Genomic DNA, 13,240 nt, shown 5'->3' on the forward strand with positions numbered 1-13,240 from the left:
TTATTTTTGTTGAGTTTCATCAGTTCTCCGTATATTTTTGTGATCAGTCCTTTATCGCTACGTTTGTGTGAGAAAATGTTTTAATGAAAACATTAGTATCACGAAATTCTACGGCATCAGCAAACCTTTCATACAATGTCTTACTGTGCTGATATTTAGAGCACTTTGCAGATTTATGATAAGGCCACAACCAGATCTTTAGTGGTGAGATCCTCTAATGAGAACTAACATTTCAGTTGCTGTTGGGCTGGACTTTGTCACGTGATCAAGGGCCTCTGTAGCGGCTTATGGGTTAAGTCTTAGTATTATCACCACATCAGCCTGGGTTTGGATTCCATCCCCCGCCAGGGAGCTGACTCACATGGTGCAGCAGACCTCTCCTGTCCCACCTGCTACTCCCCTCCACAGGGTATTTCAGTCGATCTGCCTGTTCTCCCCACTCTGTCTCCAGTGAATCTGCTCACCCCTCACACTTCTGGCCTGCACCCCAGATCTTCTACGCAAAAATAAATAATAAAAAAAAAACCAAAAAACAAAAATAAAAAAGATTAGGTGATCAGCCCAAGGCTCTTGCTCTTCTGGGTCTCAGCGCACAGCTCAGCTACCTGGTCTGCTTTCTCAGTGCACGCGAAATAATGGCGCCCCCTGGAGTTCACTGCAGAAGCTGCACAGATGTAGCAGGTGGGCTTGATCTCGCTTAAAGGTGGGGAACAGACTGGTGTGGGTCTTCTGAACACACCGTGGCCTATTTCTATATGAATTCTTATTTTCCAAAGATGAATTCATGATATGAATAATTTTAAAAAAACACTGACATCTGACAAATATCCTCATTCAACAGCCAGATCTCTACTCTTGTTCTAAAATGTCTGGTCTGATTTTGACAAATTGTTTAAGGCAGTTCCATAATTGCTCAGGCTCTGTATCTGCTGTTCCCAAGTAAAGGAGACTCATGGGAGATTCCTTTTCTGATTTGAGATGGGCTATGTACTCTTGGGAGAAAATACTCTGTACTCTCAGAAGAAAAGACGAAAATACAAATCATTCACAACCTATATTTCAGAAATAATTGCTTTTAAAGTCTTAATGCTTCCTTCCATTTTCTTTATTATCTTTCTTTTTAAGTCATAAAAGATTTGTTGTGCAGGTTTTATAAAAACTTAGCATACCAGGCCTCCCTAGTGACACAAAGGGGTTAAGTTTCAGACTATAAAGCTATCGGCAGCCACTGCAGCACAAGTTTGCTCCCGAGCCAGGGAGCTGACCCACACGGCACAGCAGACCTCTCCTGTCTCACTTGCTACTCCCCTCAGCAGAGTATCTCAGTAGCTACACCTGTTCTGCTCTCCATTCTGTTTCTGGTGAACCCTCTCAACCCCGCCCCATCTCTGGCCTGCACCACAGTTCTTGTATGTGTGAATAACTAACATAAATCTTTACAAAATAAAAACATAGCACACCTCATCTCTTGAAGGAAAACAGGTTCCCATTTACTGCGGGGAATATACTAACAAAAACATGCAGGATTCTGACTAACCAACCACTTAAGGGGAGAGACAAGTCAGAGTGGGAGTAGGAGCTAGAAGGCCGAGATTCTGATGGACTTGAACTCCTGCTGAGTTCATAGCATGACCATCTGCTCTGTGAGTCCTGCGTGATGGCACCAGGCATCAGCTCCACAGGAAAGATGGTCTCTTGGGCTTCCAGTCACCTGGTTCTCCTACTTTGCTCTGACCACCTCTCAGTTTCCTCTTTAGAAGCCTTGTCTTTAAATGTTACATTTAAATGTTAGGGATTATACTTTTGAGTGGCTTCAAAATTCAAATGCTGAAACTCTACAGCCAGTAGTCTGGTATTAAGAGGTGGGACCTCTGAGAGATAATTGGGGCAGGGGAGTAGAACCTGAATGATGGCTTCATGATCTTAAAAGAAGAGGAAGTGATCTCGCTTTCTCACACACCCTCTTTCTCCCCCACTTCACCACCACAGAAACACAATAAAATGGCTGTCTGCAAACTAGGAAGTGAAGTCTCACCAAACACTAGGTCTGCTGTGTCTTTTTTTTTTTTTTTTAAGATTTCTTTATTTATACATACAAGAACTGGGGTGCAGGCCAGAGTTGTGGGGGGTAAGAGGATTCACCACAGACAGAGTGGGATGCAGAACAGGCAGATGGACTGAATACACTGCTGAGGGGAACAGCGAGGCATGTCAAGGGAGGTCTGCTATGCCATGTGGGTCAACTCCCTGGCCGGGGATCAAACTGATGCTGCAATAGCTGCAGATGGCCTTGTAGTGCTGCGCTTTAACTCCTTGTGCTTCTGGGAGGTCCTGGGTCTGCCAATGCCTTGATCTTGCACTGCCCAGGTTTCTGAGAAATAAATGGCTATTGTTAAATTACTCAATCTGTGGCATTCTGTGATAACAGCCCAAATAGGCCAAAACAGGCTCCTGCATTCTGTCCATTGCCTTTGAACTTCATCTACACTCATGGAAACTATCATGTGTGTGAGTTGAGTTCTCCCAAATCCATCCCCTGGGAGATACTTTCTTAGTGTGTAGGCCCACATCTCCATGGGCCCAAAGGAAAGTTCTACCTCAACAGCTCAAAGACACCCCAACCTCATTTTCTAAACCCAGTGCATTAAATTCTCCCTCAGCGTTGTTCCTTTCCCAGCTTTCCCTATCCAAGTGAATAGCCCGTCAGCTGCCAGTCACCCAAATCAGGAACGCAGGCTTCTCCTACCTTAGTTCCCCTCTTCTCAACTACCAGTGCTGACTCATCACTTGCTCATTCACTCAAAAGCATGAACTGAGACCTGCTACAAGCAAAATGCTGCTCTAGATGCTAACAGAGTTGGCTTTATGGGTTGAATCAATCAGTAAGTCTTGAACATATCAACTATTTTCCACATCAGTCGACTCTGCATGTCCACTGTCATGGTCACAGAGGCCCTCCTCTGCCCTCCCTTGACCACTGCAATAGGCCCCTTCCACCATCACCGTCTCCAAGCTCACCTCCCTCTAGCCTATGCTGGAATGATCTTTATAATGCAAAACCCAGTCAGCGCCCTTTGCTCAAAATTCCTCACAATTTCCTAGTGGGTTACCTACAACTTGAAATGTAAAGTGTGAAGTATGAGGCTCTGTGACCTGATCTCAGCCACCTGCCCAGGCTTAATGGGTGGCCAGAGGGCCTGCAAGCTTGCAATGAAGAGTGTGCTCTGGCTGATTGCTGGGCAGTGTAGGTTCGCCAAAGGGCCAAAGGACTCAAAAGGATTTACAGCCACAGAAACCTCTTGGGTAAGAGCAAAACACACACCTGCTGCTCTTTACTTCATCGGGTCTGGTGCACCCAACTGTCATTCACACCCAGAGAGGCAGCCACGAGGGAGAGAGAGCAGATTGCACCAGGGCCTGTCCTAGGAAGCTGCTTCTGGGGTGAAGGGAGAGCTCACTAAATTTAGAGACAAGGAGTCTATCATGTGAGTTGAGTTCTCCCAAATCCATCCCCTGGGAGATACTTTCTTGAGTGTCTAGGCCCACATCTCCACCGGCTCAAAGGAAAGTTCTACCTCAACAGCTCCAAGACACCCCAACTTCATTTTCACCCCAACTCCAGCTTCCAAGGATAGTTATCCTAACTCTCCAGTGACTCTTTTTGGCATCTCGGTTATAACAAAGGAAAGGTTCTCATGATATTTTAAGTCAGACAGGCTTGGTCTTATGTGCCAGTTCTACTGTGTGAGAGTGGCTATGAGGGTACTATACAATGAAGGACTGAAAGTTTGATTATTTGTATCTGGAATGGTCATGGAGCCCGCTTATCTTACACCATGAATTTGCCACACCTGTTCCCAATGACACTCTTCACATTCACCTATGGCTGTCCATGAAATTGAGTAAATTGTATACTCTAAATATGCTTTCTGAATATTGGAAAAAAAAAACCCATAATTTTCTTGCATTCATAAAACGTTATCCCAATGTCTGCAAATCAAGAAGGGAGGTTTTCCCTCTGCCCTAATTTGGAGGTTGAGTGCGCCCTCTAGAGGCCAGATGCAATGGCAGCCCGTATTGGATCTGAACTCCAGTACTGGGGTATTAAAGAGCCCATACATAGAAGCCAAAACCCAGCCACAGATTTTAGTTTTTTTGGTGCTTAGTGAGTTCCTACCAAGAATATAATGACCAGAAAAACGAAAGACTTGAAAAAATTTCTATGGAAAATTCTTTCTGAATATGCCACTTACTAATCTTGACATAGAATTTTCCAAGAAGAGACATTCCTCTTAAAGCTGATAAATGCAGGGATGATGATAATCCACACAATGATCATAAACATAAGCACCTCGTTAATGTAGTCAATGCCTAGCCAATAAATCGATCACATCAGAAAACCAAAATGGGTCTCCTACATTGAAATGAGGGCTATTAACAACACAGGCTTAGATTCCTGAACAGATTCTCTAATACCTTTACAGCAATTCAACTGAATTTTACTTTTGAAATTGATTTCACTAATCAAAAAGCCTACCATAATTTTAGAGTAGAAGAGGAAACTTTTATTTCTGGGTCAAGCTATATTTAATCTGGGAGGGAAAAGATAGAAGACTGAGTATGCTTAGTTTACATGCGGTCATTACTTCAAAACATACCAGAGGATATTTTCTACCTCTATTATTCATAAAAACATACACAGTGATTCTCCAGGGCCTCCCTAGTGACCTACAGGTTAAGTCTTAGTGTTATCACTATTGTACCCTGAGTTTGATCCTCGGCCAGGGAGCTGACCCACATGGCTCAACAGACCTCTTCTATCTCGCCCACTGCATCTGCCTGTTTTGCTCCCCACTCTGTCTCTGGTGAATCCTCTTACCTCACACAACTCTAGCCTACACCCTATTACTTGTATGCAAAAAAAAATCAATTAATTCAAAACAAAGAACAAATGCTTCTCCAAAGCTTCAATTTATCACTTATTTGATGTGTCAGTCTTTCTTCCACATCTGGACACACCAAATGCATTGATTAACCTATTCTTTCATAGAATTAACATCTCTGGAACATTTCTCTATTCCAAGTATCATATACTTGGTGTAAATTTTTTTTGAATGCTTCTCTAAAGCTATTTTTTATTATTTTTAAAATTTTTTAAATTTTTTTTTTATTTATTTACAAAAGTTTATTTTTACATCATTTTATACATTTTTTCCATCTCGATTGTAATCCACTTGGTGTAAATTTTTAAAAAATTAAAATTAAAATTTTTTAATTAAATTAAAAAAAAAACACAGCTTTGTCTCTCCAGTACCTACAGCCCAGTGCAGGCAACAACAAATATCCAAACAGCATATGAAGTGCCAGGAAGGAGTCCAGACACAAGGGTTTGCTCAAAGAAAGTAGAAACACAGCTGGACTGCGGAAGGAACATTCTGTGGGGTTCTGCCATTCTTGGACCTGACAGAGAGGGAGCTGCCTTCACTTACCCATACTCAACAGGCTTTCCCGGTACAAAGGGAACCACAGCAGTATTGGGAGCACGTGAAGGTATGCAGTCAAGCCTGGAAACAGCTCCTTGAAGTCTGAGCACTCTGTGCAAAAGTTTCCAAAGGCTCCAGCAACGAGCACACCGTGGGGGTGAAACCCGAATATGTAGTTGTGACTTGGATCCAAATCCCAAGTTTTGATAAGCTACAGCACAGTCACATGGAGATAAAAAAAAAATGTTCCTTTGTTATTTTCCAATTAGAAACAAAAGAACTTGTGATTAGTTCGTACATTAAGAGGAAACGGAAAATAGGACTTGTTTAAGTTCCCTAAAGCTATTCCCATTTTTTTTCTATTACACTTTGTTCGTCATTTACATATTTTTCTACTATTTCCTTTGCCCAGAGTCCCTCAAAATTTAGTAACTTCTAAATTTTGTCAATTTAGCTGAAAGTCCATGTAGTAACTTGAGCTGTAGGATAGCTCCCTCTAAAGGGAAAAAGCTTAAAATATATATGAGCTGAACAAGTTTTCATTCTTCTCCCAGTTCAAAAAATCCTGCATAAACCAGCTTTACTCACATGAATTGGAAAATAGTCCTTAAAGTACCTCCACATGGTCCAGCTTCTGATCCAATTGGACCTCCTGCCTCCTTGCTCTGGTGTTCTCCGGTCAATGTAAAGCCAGGTCAAAATAGGCACGTAGAGGAACCAATAATTGTATATGATTAATATTATAATGAGTCCAACACAGAGCGGTGCTGTGGAAAAAGGAGACACCTCAGGAATTAGGGTCAGCCGGTACCTACTTGCTGTACTATACAATCATGGGTCCATGAGCTTCCCTGGTGGTCTAGGGGTTAAGACTCCACTGTGGCCTGAGTTTGATCCCTGCCAGGGAGGGGACCCACATGGCGCAGCAGACCTCTCCTGTCTCACAGGAGTATATTTTAGTAAATCTATCTTCTGTGCCTCCTACTCTGTCTCTGGTGAATCCTCTCCCCTCTGCTGGTCTGCAATGCAGTTCTATGCAATAAATTAATTAGTGAAAAATTAACCATGGCTATTGATCCATGGTAGAAGGATTTAATACTTGTGTCTTAAACTGAGCCTCCATTCAAGTGAGGTCATATAACAAGATAACAAATAACACAATAACATTGTATTATTTGATGTTTATTGATTTATAATGCATTATAGTCTCTGCCAAAATATTTTCATCTACTATCCTGTAGCCTCAGTATCAGAGAAGGGACCATACTACTGTTAATATGTTCTTTATGGGAAACAGAGACTTGGAGATCTAAGTGAAATCTCCAAGACACACAAAACGTAAGCTAAATAGTGGGTCTATCCAGCCTCAAAGTCCATGGCCCTCCATGGCCTCCTCAACATGACAGATGGAGAGCTCAGCTCTGGTGCAGGGATGGAGGAGTTTCTTCTGCAGGAGACCCTGACGCCAGCACATGCTACAAACATTCATTTTCAAGAACTCAGGCAAAAACCAGAGTGAGAAGTAGCCCATTCTGATTTTACTTCTTGGTTCACTCTCCCTTCTTGCAGCATTTCCTGATGACAAAGCACTCCTAATTGTTTATGCACCTAATGACAGAGTTCCAAAATATATGAAGCAAGAACTAACAAAATTGGATCTGGGCAGTCCTGAAAAGAATGTTTGCCTTAAAGTTATACATTAAGCTAAGTTAGACATACATGCCTGTGCTATGTGTTACACTAACATATATTTACATAAACAGATATTCATTAATAGGGGAGTGCAAGGGGGCACAAAGACATAAAGCTGGGCACATGGTAAGGACTCACCGAATGCCAGCTGTTACTATTCATTTAAGGCATGTCTTTGCCTCGTCCTCTTCTGTTATGCGCTGCAGTCTCTGCCATCTCTCCACCTTCAGTCCCCCACACTCTGATCCATTCCCTTACAACTCTGCTTAAAAACAGCTTTTTTGAACACTGATTGAAAAAGATACCTGTACCCCCATGTTTATTGCTGCTTTATTTACAATTGGAAAAACATGGAAGCAACCCAAATGCCCAAAAGTAGATGACTGGATTAGAAAGATGTGGTACATATATACAATGGAATATTACTCAGCAACCAAAAAAGAGAAACACATGTCTTTTGCAGCAACTTGGATGGAGCTGGAAAAGATCATGCTTAGCGAGATAAGCCAGAAAGAGAAAGAAAAATACCGGATGGCTTCACTCATAGCAGGAATATAATGGACCAGGCGAGAAAATAACAAAAATAATGAACAACTATATACCAGAGACATTTTGCGGGGGTGGAGTGGGGAATGGGATTAAAAACTGGGGGGAGGAAGGGAAATGCACGGGATTATGGTGATGGCACATGGGTGACTTGATGATGGGAAACCTACAGGGATTACAATTGTGATGGGGGAAAAATGTACAAAATGATGTAAAAATAAACTTTTGTAATAAAAAAAATAAAAAATAAATAAATAAAATAAGAATAAAAACAGCTTTTTTGGGCCCTCTCTGGTGGTACAACAGGCTAAAGCACAGCTCTGCAAGCTAGCCACAGCCGCTTCAGTGCAAGTTCACTCCCCCTCGCCGGCCCTGGCCCCGGAGGTGACCCACATGGCACGGCAGAACTCCCCTGTCTCACCTGCTGCCCCCCTCAGTACTTCATCGATCTGCCTGTTCTGCTCCCCACTCTGTTTCTGGTGAATTCTTTCACCTCCCCTGCACCTCTGGCCTATACCCCAGTTCTGTATGCATAAATAAATAAATCTAAAAAAAAAAACAAAACCGCTTCCTTCCCAAATGATCCATCCTAATATCTTGAGCTCCAAGTATTTTACAGATGTAGAATTTGGAGGCCAAAAATCAGAACATATTAATATGTCCAGTATCATGAATCAACACATTTCCTAGTATAGATTTAATTCAAAAGAGAGGTGAACCCTGTCAGAGGACTGACCAGCTGTCCCAGAGCAGGCTGAAGATTACAAGAGGGCTTGAAGCATCAAGCAAGCCCTTGTGCCACAACCCTCTGTGGGTGTCTACTGCATTCAGAAACTGCCATCAAAATGCCCATGAGTCCAGAAGCAAAGTCAAAGGCGAGTCCTTGGCCCTCGTTCCCACCAGAATCACTCCATTTTGTTTCACCTCCTTCCCTTGACCAGCTCTGCATGCTGGCAATTTACAATGGTGAAGTTTCCGTTTATCTCACTAAACATGAAGAAACCTACATGAAACCTAGGTAAATTCTCATTACTCGCAGAGCTCGATCAGGTGAGCAAGATGTAGTGGGGGAGAGGAGGATGGCTCGGGAGGAGTGACGGCTCCCACTGGCAATGTTGTTTACTCCTCATCTCACCACTCAAGGTACTTATTGCTGGGCCTGGTTGCAGCTGTGCAAACAGATCTGCAAGGAGCTTGAGTGCCCAGGGGACTTGGGCCGGGTCTGGCTAGTCCCTACACCCATAGACTTTAAATATAAAATGAACCCAATTATGGCCATTTCATGATACGTGCAAGTATTTATCAGAAGTGCCTACTTGGGCTCCCAAACAGAAAAAATCGGGCAAATGGGTGGTTCTTCCTTCCTTGCTGTAAGGATAGGAAAACTCAGACTGACAGCAAATTGTTTTATTTCAATCACACACAGGGTCAGGAGCAGATCCAGAAAGACTGCCCCTGGTTACTAAGGCAGTGTGCCATGAACTCAACCACACAACCTCTGATTGAACACACACTGCGAATCTCCAACACTCATTATTTTCATGCAGGAGAGTTAAGACGTGCGTCTGAAATTGACTGGCTTACGTGTGGATCTACCTGACTTGCTGCCTGGCAAGTTCCTTTACGCCTTGAGTCTCAATTCCTTACTGTGAATTGGACTAATAAAAGCGCCCGTCTCCAGGGACTGCCGGGAGAACAAACATGGAGAAGCTGATAGAGAGCAGCAAGGGACACTAAACCGGCCAAAGGACACTGCCCCATAGTTTACTGGTCACTGTCTGAGTCCTTTACCCACGCGCACAATTGCAATTACTCAAACACAAGGAACAGCAAAGGGATTTATTTAACAAACCAGGGAAGAGTCAAAGAATTACTGAGGCCAGTAATGGCCGTCTACTTTCCCTACAGCTGTGTCCAGTATTGCTCAGTCCTGCACAAAGGCACTTACAATGGAATCTTCCTGCCACTGAGGGTACCCAGCTCCTCTCCTAAGTAGGCCATATCTAAGATGGCTTCTTCCTGCCACTGTGGACATGTTACAGTCAAACCATAGGCCAGGATCCAACTCACAGTCACAGCAGAAAATGCAACGAGATGCTCCTTGAGCTGTGGAAATGCCCCCAGTACAGTACCCGATAGTGATACTCAAGACAGCAGCTGCAGTGGCCGAAGGACCCGACAAATGGCCACACTCACACGTTTTAGCAAGACGCCTAGCTCCTGGTCTCTCCTTTTCTTTGCCAGGTCTCCCAAAACTGCTCCATGGACAAGGCCATGCACGATGGCCTCCACCATGGGGCCATGCCCACAAAGCCCACGTACAGCTGCCCAGGCCTGTCTGCGGCCATCTCATCGCCACACCACCGCCAATGGCCCAGCCAGTTTATAGTCCCTTATATTACGTATCAGTCATTCCACCCCATTTTTGGCATTTTTTCCCTGGAGCTCTCTATTTTTGTCAGCATCACCCTCCAGGGGGCACCCCGTAACAGCTTCAGCCAATGGTTGCCACCTGTTATAATGCCACAATACTGGATGTACAGCAAGGGCCTGACCAATGAACTCACTGCTGCAATAACTTTACTACTACATATTTGGAAAATGCAACAAGCAGAAGCAAACAAAATATGACCCAACAGAAAGTACAGTTAAAATTTTCCTTGTGGTTTTTTTCACCTATAGATAGATGTTTCCTTAACATCAATGATTTGACTACACATCTTTTAAAAATTCTGTCTTTTATCTCTGTGAGATCTCACGTTAGCTATTTGGAATTATAACCTCTTCATAAGTGTTGCTTTTAATGACTGATAATGAGTGCTAATTCAACCATTCTTTTTATTCTTTTAGTTTTGGAAATTTGGGGCTTCCAACAAATTGTCTGCATAAACATATCTTGCAAAAAGTTTCTCCGCATACTGATTTATCTCCCTAGGACAGGAAGGAAAACACCAAGTCACCAGACAGAGTCATCTTTGCCAATCGATGTTTTGATACCTGGTCCAAAGAAGCTGCTCTAATTTAAATTCCCACTCCACAGACCGCATACAGTCTTTCATATAGTCCTGTCATAAACAGCCTCAATGTAGTTGTTAAAACACTACAAAATCCAGGTGACCTCTATTTTCTATTTTTATCTGATGAAGTAATATAAGGGAACTTGACTCCAAATCAGAAGTCAAAGAGGAGAGATACAGAAGTCAACTGCAGAACACAGGGCAGTTCTCAGAACTGATGATGGCACCTTTTCAAATTGTCTGCATTTACAAATAATGTTGCATGAAAGGCCTGACTTTTAGCTGCTTTGACTCAGGTATTTTCTGGATGAAAAGTATTTTCTGTCAGTGCCTTAGCACTTTTACTCTATTTTTTACCTTATTGTCATAGATTCTGCTTTTACTGCATCATGAGGAAACTGCCTGCCACTCACTTTTTAAAAATTGAGGTGAGGGCCCTCCCTGGTGGTGCAGTGGGTTAAAGCACAGCACTGCAAGAGAGCGGCAGCCGCTTCAAGGCCCGTTTGATCCCTGGCCCGGGAGGTGACCTTAATGGTGCAGCAGACCTCTCCTGTCTTGCCTGCCGCTCCCCTCATCAGTGTTCTTCGTTGATCTGCCTATTCTGCTCCCCACTCTGTCTCTGGTGAATCCTTTCACCCTTTGCACCTCTGGCCTGTACCCCAGTTCTGTATGCATAAATAAATAAATCTTAAATAAAATAAAAATAAAAATTGAGGTGAAATTAACATAACATAAATGTAACTATTTTAAAGAAAATTATGAAGGATATTTAGCATGTTCATCACGTTTACGGCTGCACCCGTCTCCTCCCACTGTCCCTGGCAATCAGGAATCTCCTGTCTCTATAGATTTGCTTAATCTGCATATTTCATGTAAATGGAAATATACAATATGTAAACTTTTGCAGACCTTCACTTAACATCATGCTTTTGAGGTTCAGCCATGTTGCACCATGGAGCAACGTTTTATTCTTTTTTCATGGCTAAATAATAACCCACTGCACGGACAGTCCACAATTTGTTTTTTCATTCATCTGTTGATGCACATTTGGCTACTGTGAGTAGGGTTGCAATGTCACTCACTGAAACTAAATAAGGCTCAAAGTAGATTAAATTTAACATTACCAATAAAGGGACAAAATGACAGTTTGCCTCCTGATGTGGTCTAATGGGAAACACACACCATCACCCTTACGGTCTTCTTACCAAAAATACTCAATTTGATTCCAATTCTGAGGACATAATGGGGCAAGTCCAGGCTGTGGGATGTCCTACAAAGTATTAGCTGGAGATGTTTAAATAATATGTTATCAAAGATTAAAAAACAAACAAAAGGTGTAGGAACTGATCTAGTTTTAAAGAAAAATGTAAAGATGAATCATATGGGGCCTCCCTGGGGACATAGGGATTCAAGTCTCAGTGCCATCATGTTATGGCTGGTTTAGCCTGATTCAGATCCCTGCTCCATGTGGGAGCTGACCCACATGCACAGCAGAGCTCTCCTGTCTCACCCACTGCTCCGCTCAGCAGTGTATTTTAGTAGATCTACCTGTTCTGCTCCCCACTCTGTCTCTAGTGAATTTTCTCACCCTCTGCCCCTCTAATCTACATCCCAATTCTTCTATGCATAAATAAATTTCATATTAAAGTAAAAAATAAAGATGAATCATACATTAAGTAAGGTTATTTATCACAGATTAATTGCTTGGGTATGATAATGGGTTGGTGATTGTGTAGAAAGTCTTTGCTTTTAGGAAACCCATTCTAGAGTATTTCAGACTGACATGAAATCTACATCCTTGTTTCTAGATTTCTAATGGTCCAACAGCAGCAATAATGAAGTGCTTGTGGTATGGGTGACCATTAAGTAATGGTCAGTATTAAGAAATAATTTAATATATTTAATTTGCATGTGTAGCCTTTCCCTTTGTATTAAGACATTTCTCCCCTAATTTTTAAATTTTACCCTCCACCAAGCCTCCCATGCCAATACTCCACCTGCCTACTTTTTTTAAAAGATTTATTTATGTATGCTAGGACACAGGCCAGTGACACAAGCTATACAACCTCTATCGACTGACATATTCCGGATAGAGACGGAAGTGCTTTGAAAAATCAGAATATCCACGCTAACTTATGTTATGACCTCCCTTTTCTGTAATATCAAAATATTCTAAGCAACCATCAGCTTGCAACCAGATTGCCTTAGCCTCATAAGGTGCTGCCTGGCTCAGGTGAGCAAGCACTGCCCCAAGACAGGAAATTCCTCTAAAAAGCAAAAAATAATATTACAACTGACTGATTAATAAAAGCAATTATAACAAAATCAATACTGTAATACAAGGCAGTACTAGAACATGCTAATAAATAATTAAAGTTCTCTTACTGCCCAGACCAGAACCCAAATCTTATCACTCTACTCTCTTACTTGAGCCTTTATTGCTCAGCCTTCAAATGAGGAATCTTACTATCTCCCTTAGTGATTTATCTACCAGAAAACTCC

General features: G+C 42.4%; 1 protein-coding gene across 1 annotated transcript in view; it reads right to left on the minus strand.

Moving 5' to 3' along the window:
- MOGAT1 (monoacylglycerol O-acyltransferase 1) overlaps positions 1-13,240 on the minus strand; it is a 31,383-nt gene that overhangs the window by 11,639 nt on the left and 6,504 nt on the right. Inside the window, exons 2-4 of the mRNA XM_004674793.2 lie at positions 6,072-6,250; positions 5,496-5,694; positions 5,315-5,414 (exon numbers count right to left, since the gene is read on the minus strand). Of these exons, the coding sequence (XP_004674850.1) occupies positions 5,315-5,414; positions 5,496-5,694; positions 6,072-6,250 (478 nt within the window). The remainder of the gene's footprint in view (positions 1-5,314; positions 5,415-5,495; positions 5,695-6,071; positions 6,251-13,240) is intronic.

This window comes from Condylura cristata, unplaced genomic scaffold, assembly GCF_000260355.1.
Source record: "Condylura cristata isolate star-nosed mole 26May11 unplaced genomic scaffold, ConCri1.0 scaffold00002, whole genome shotgun sequence".
NCBI classification, from domain to species: domain Eukaryota; kingdom Metazoa; phylum Chordata; class Mammalia; order Eulipotyphla; family Talpidae; genus Condylura; species Condylura cristata.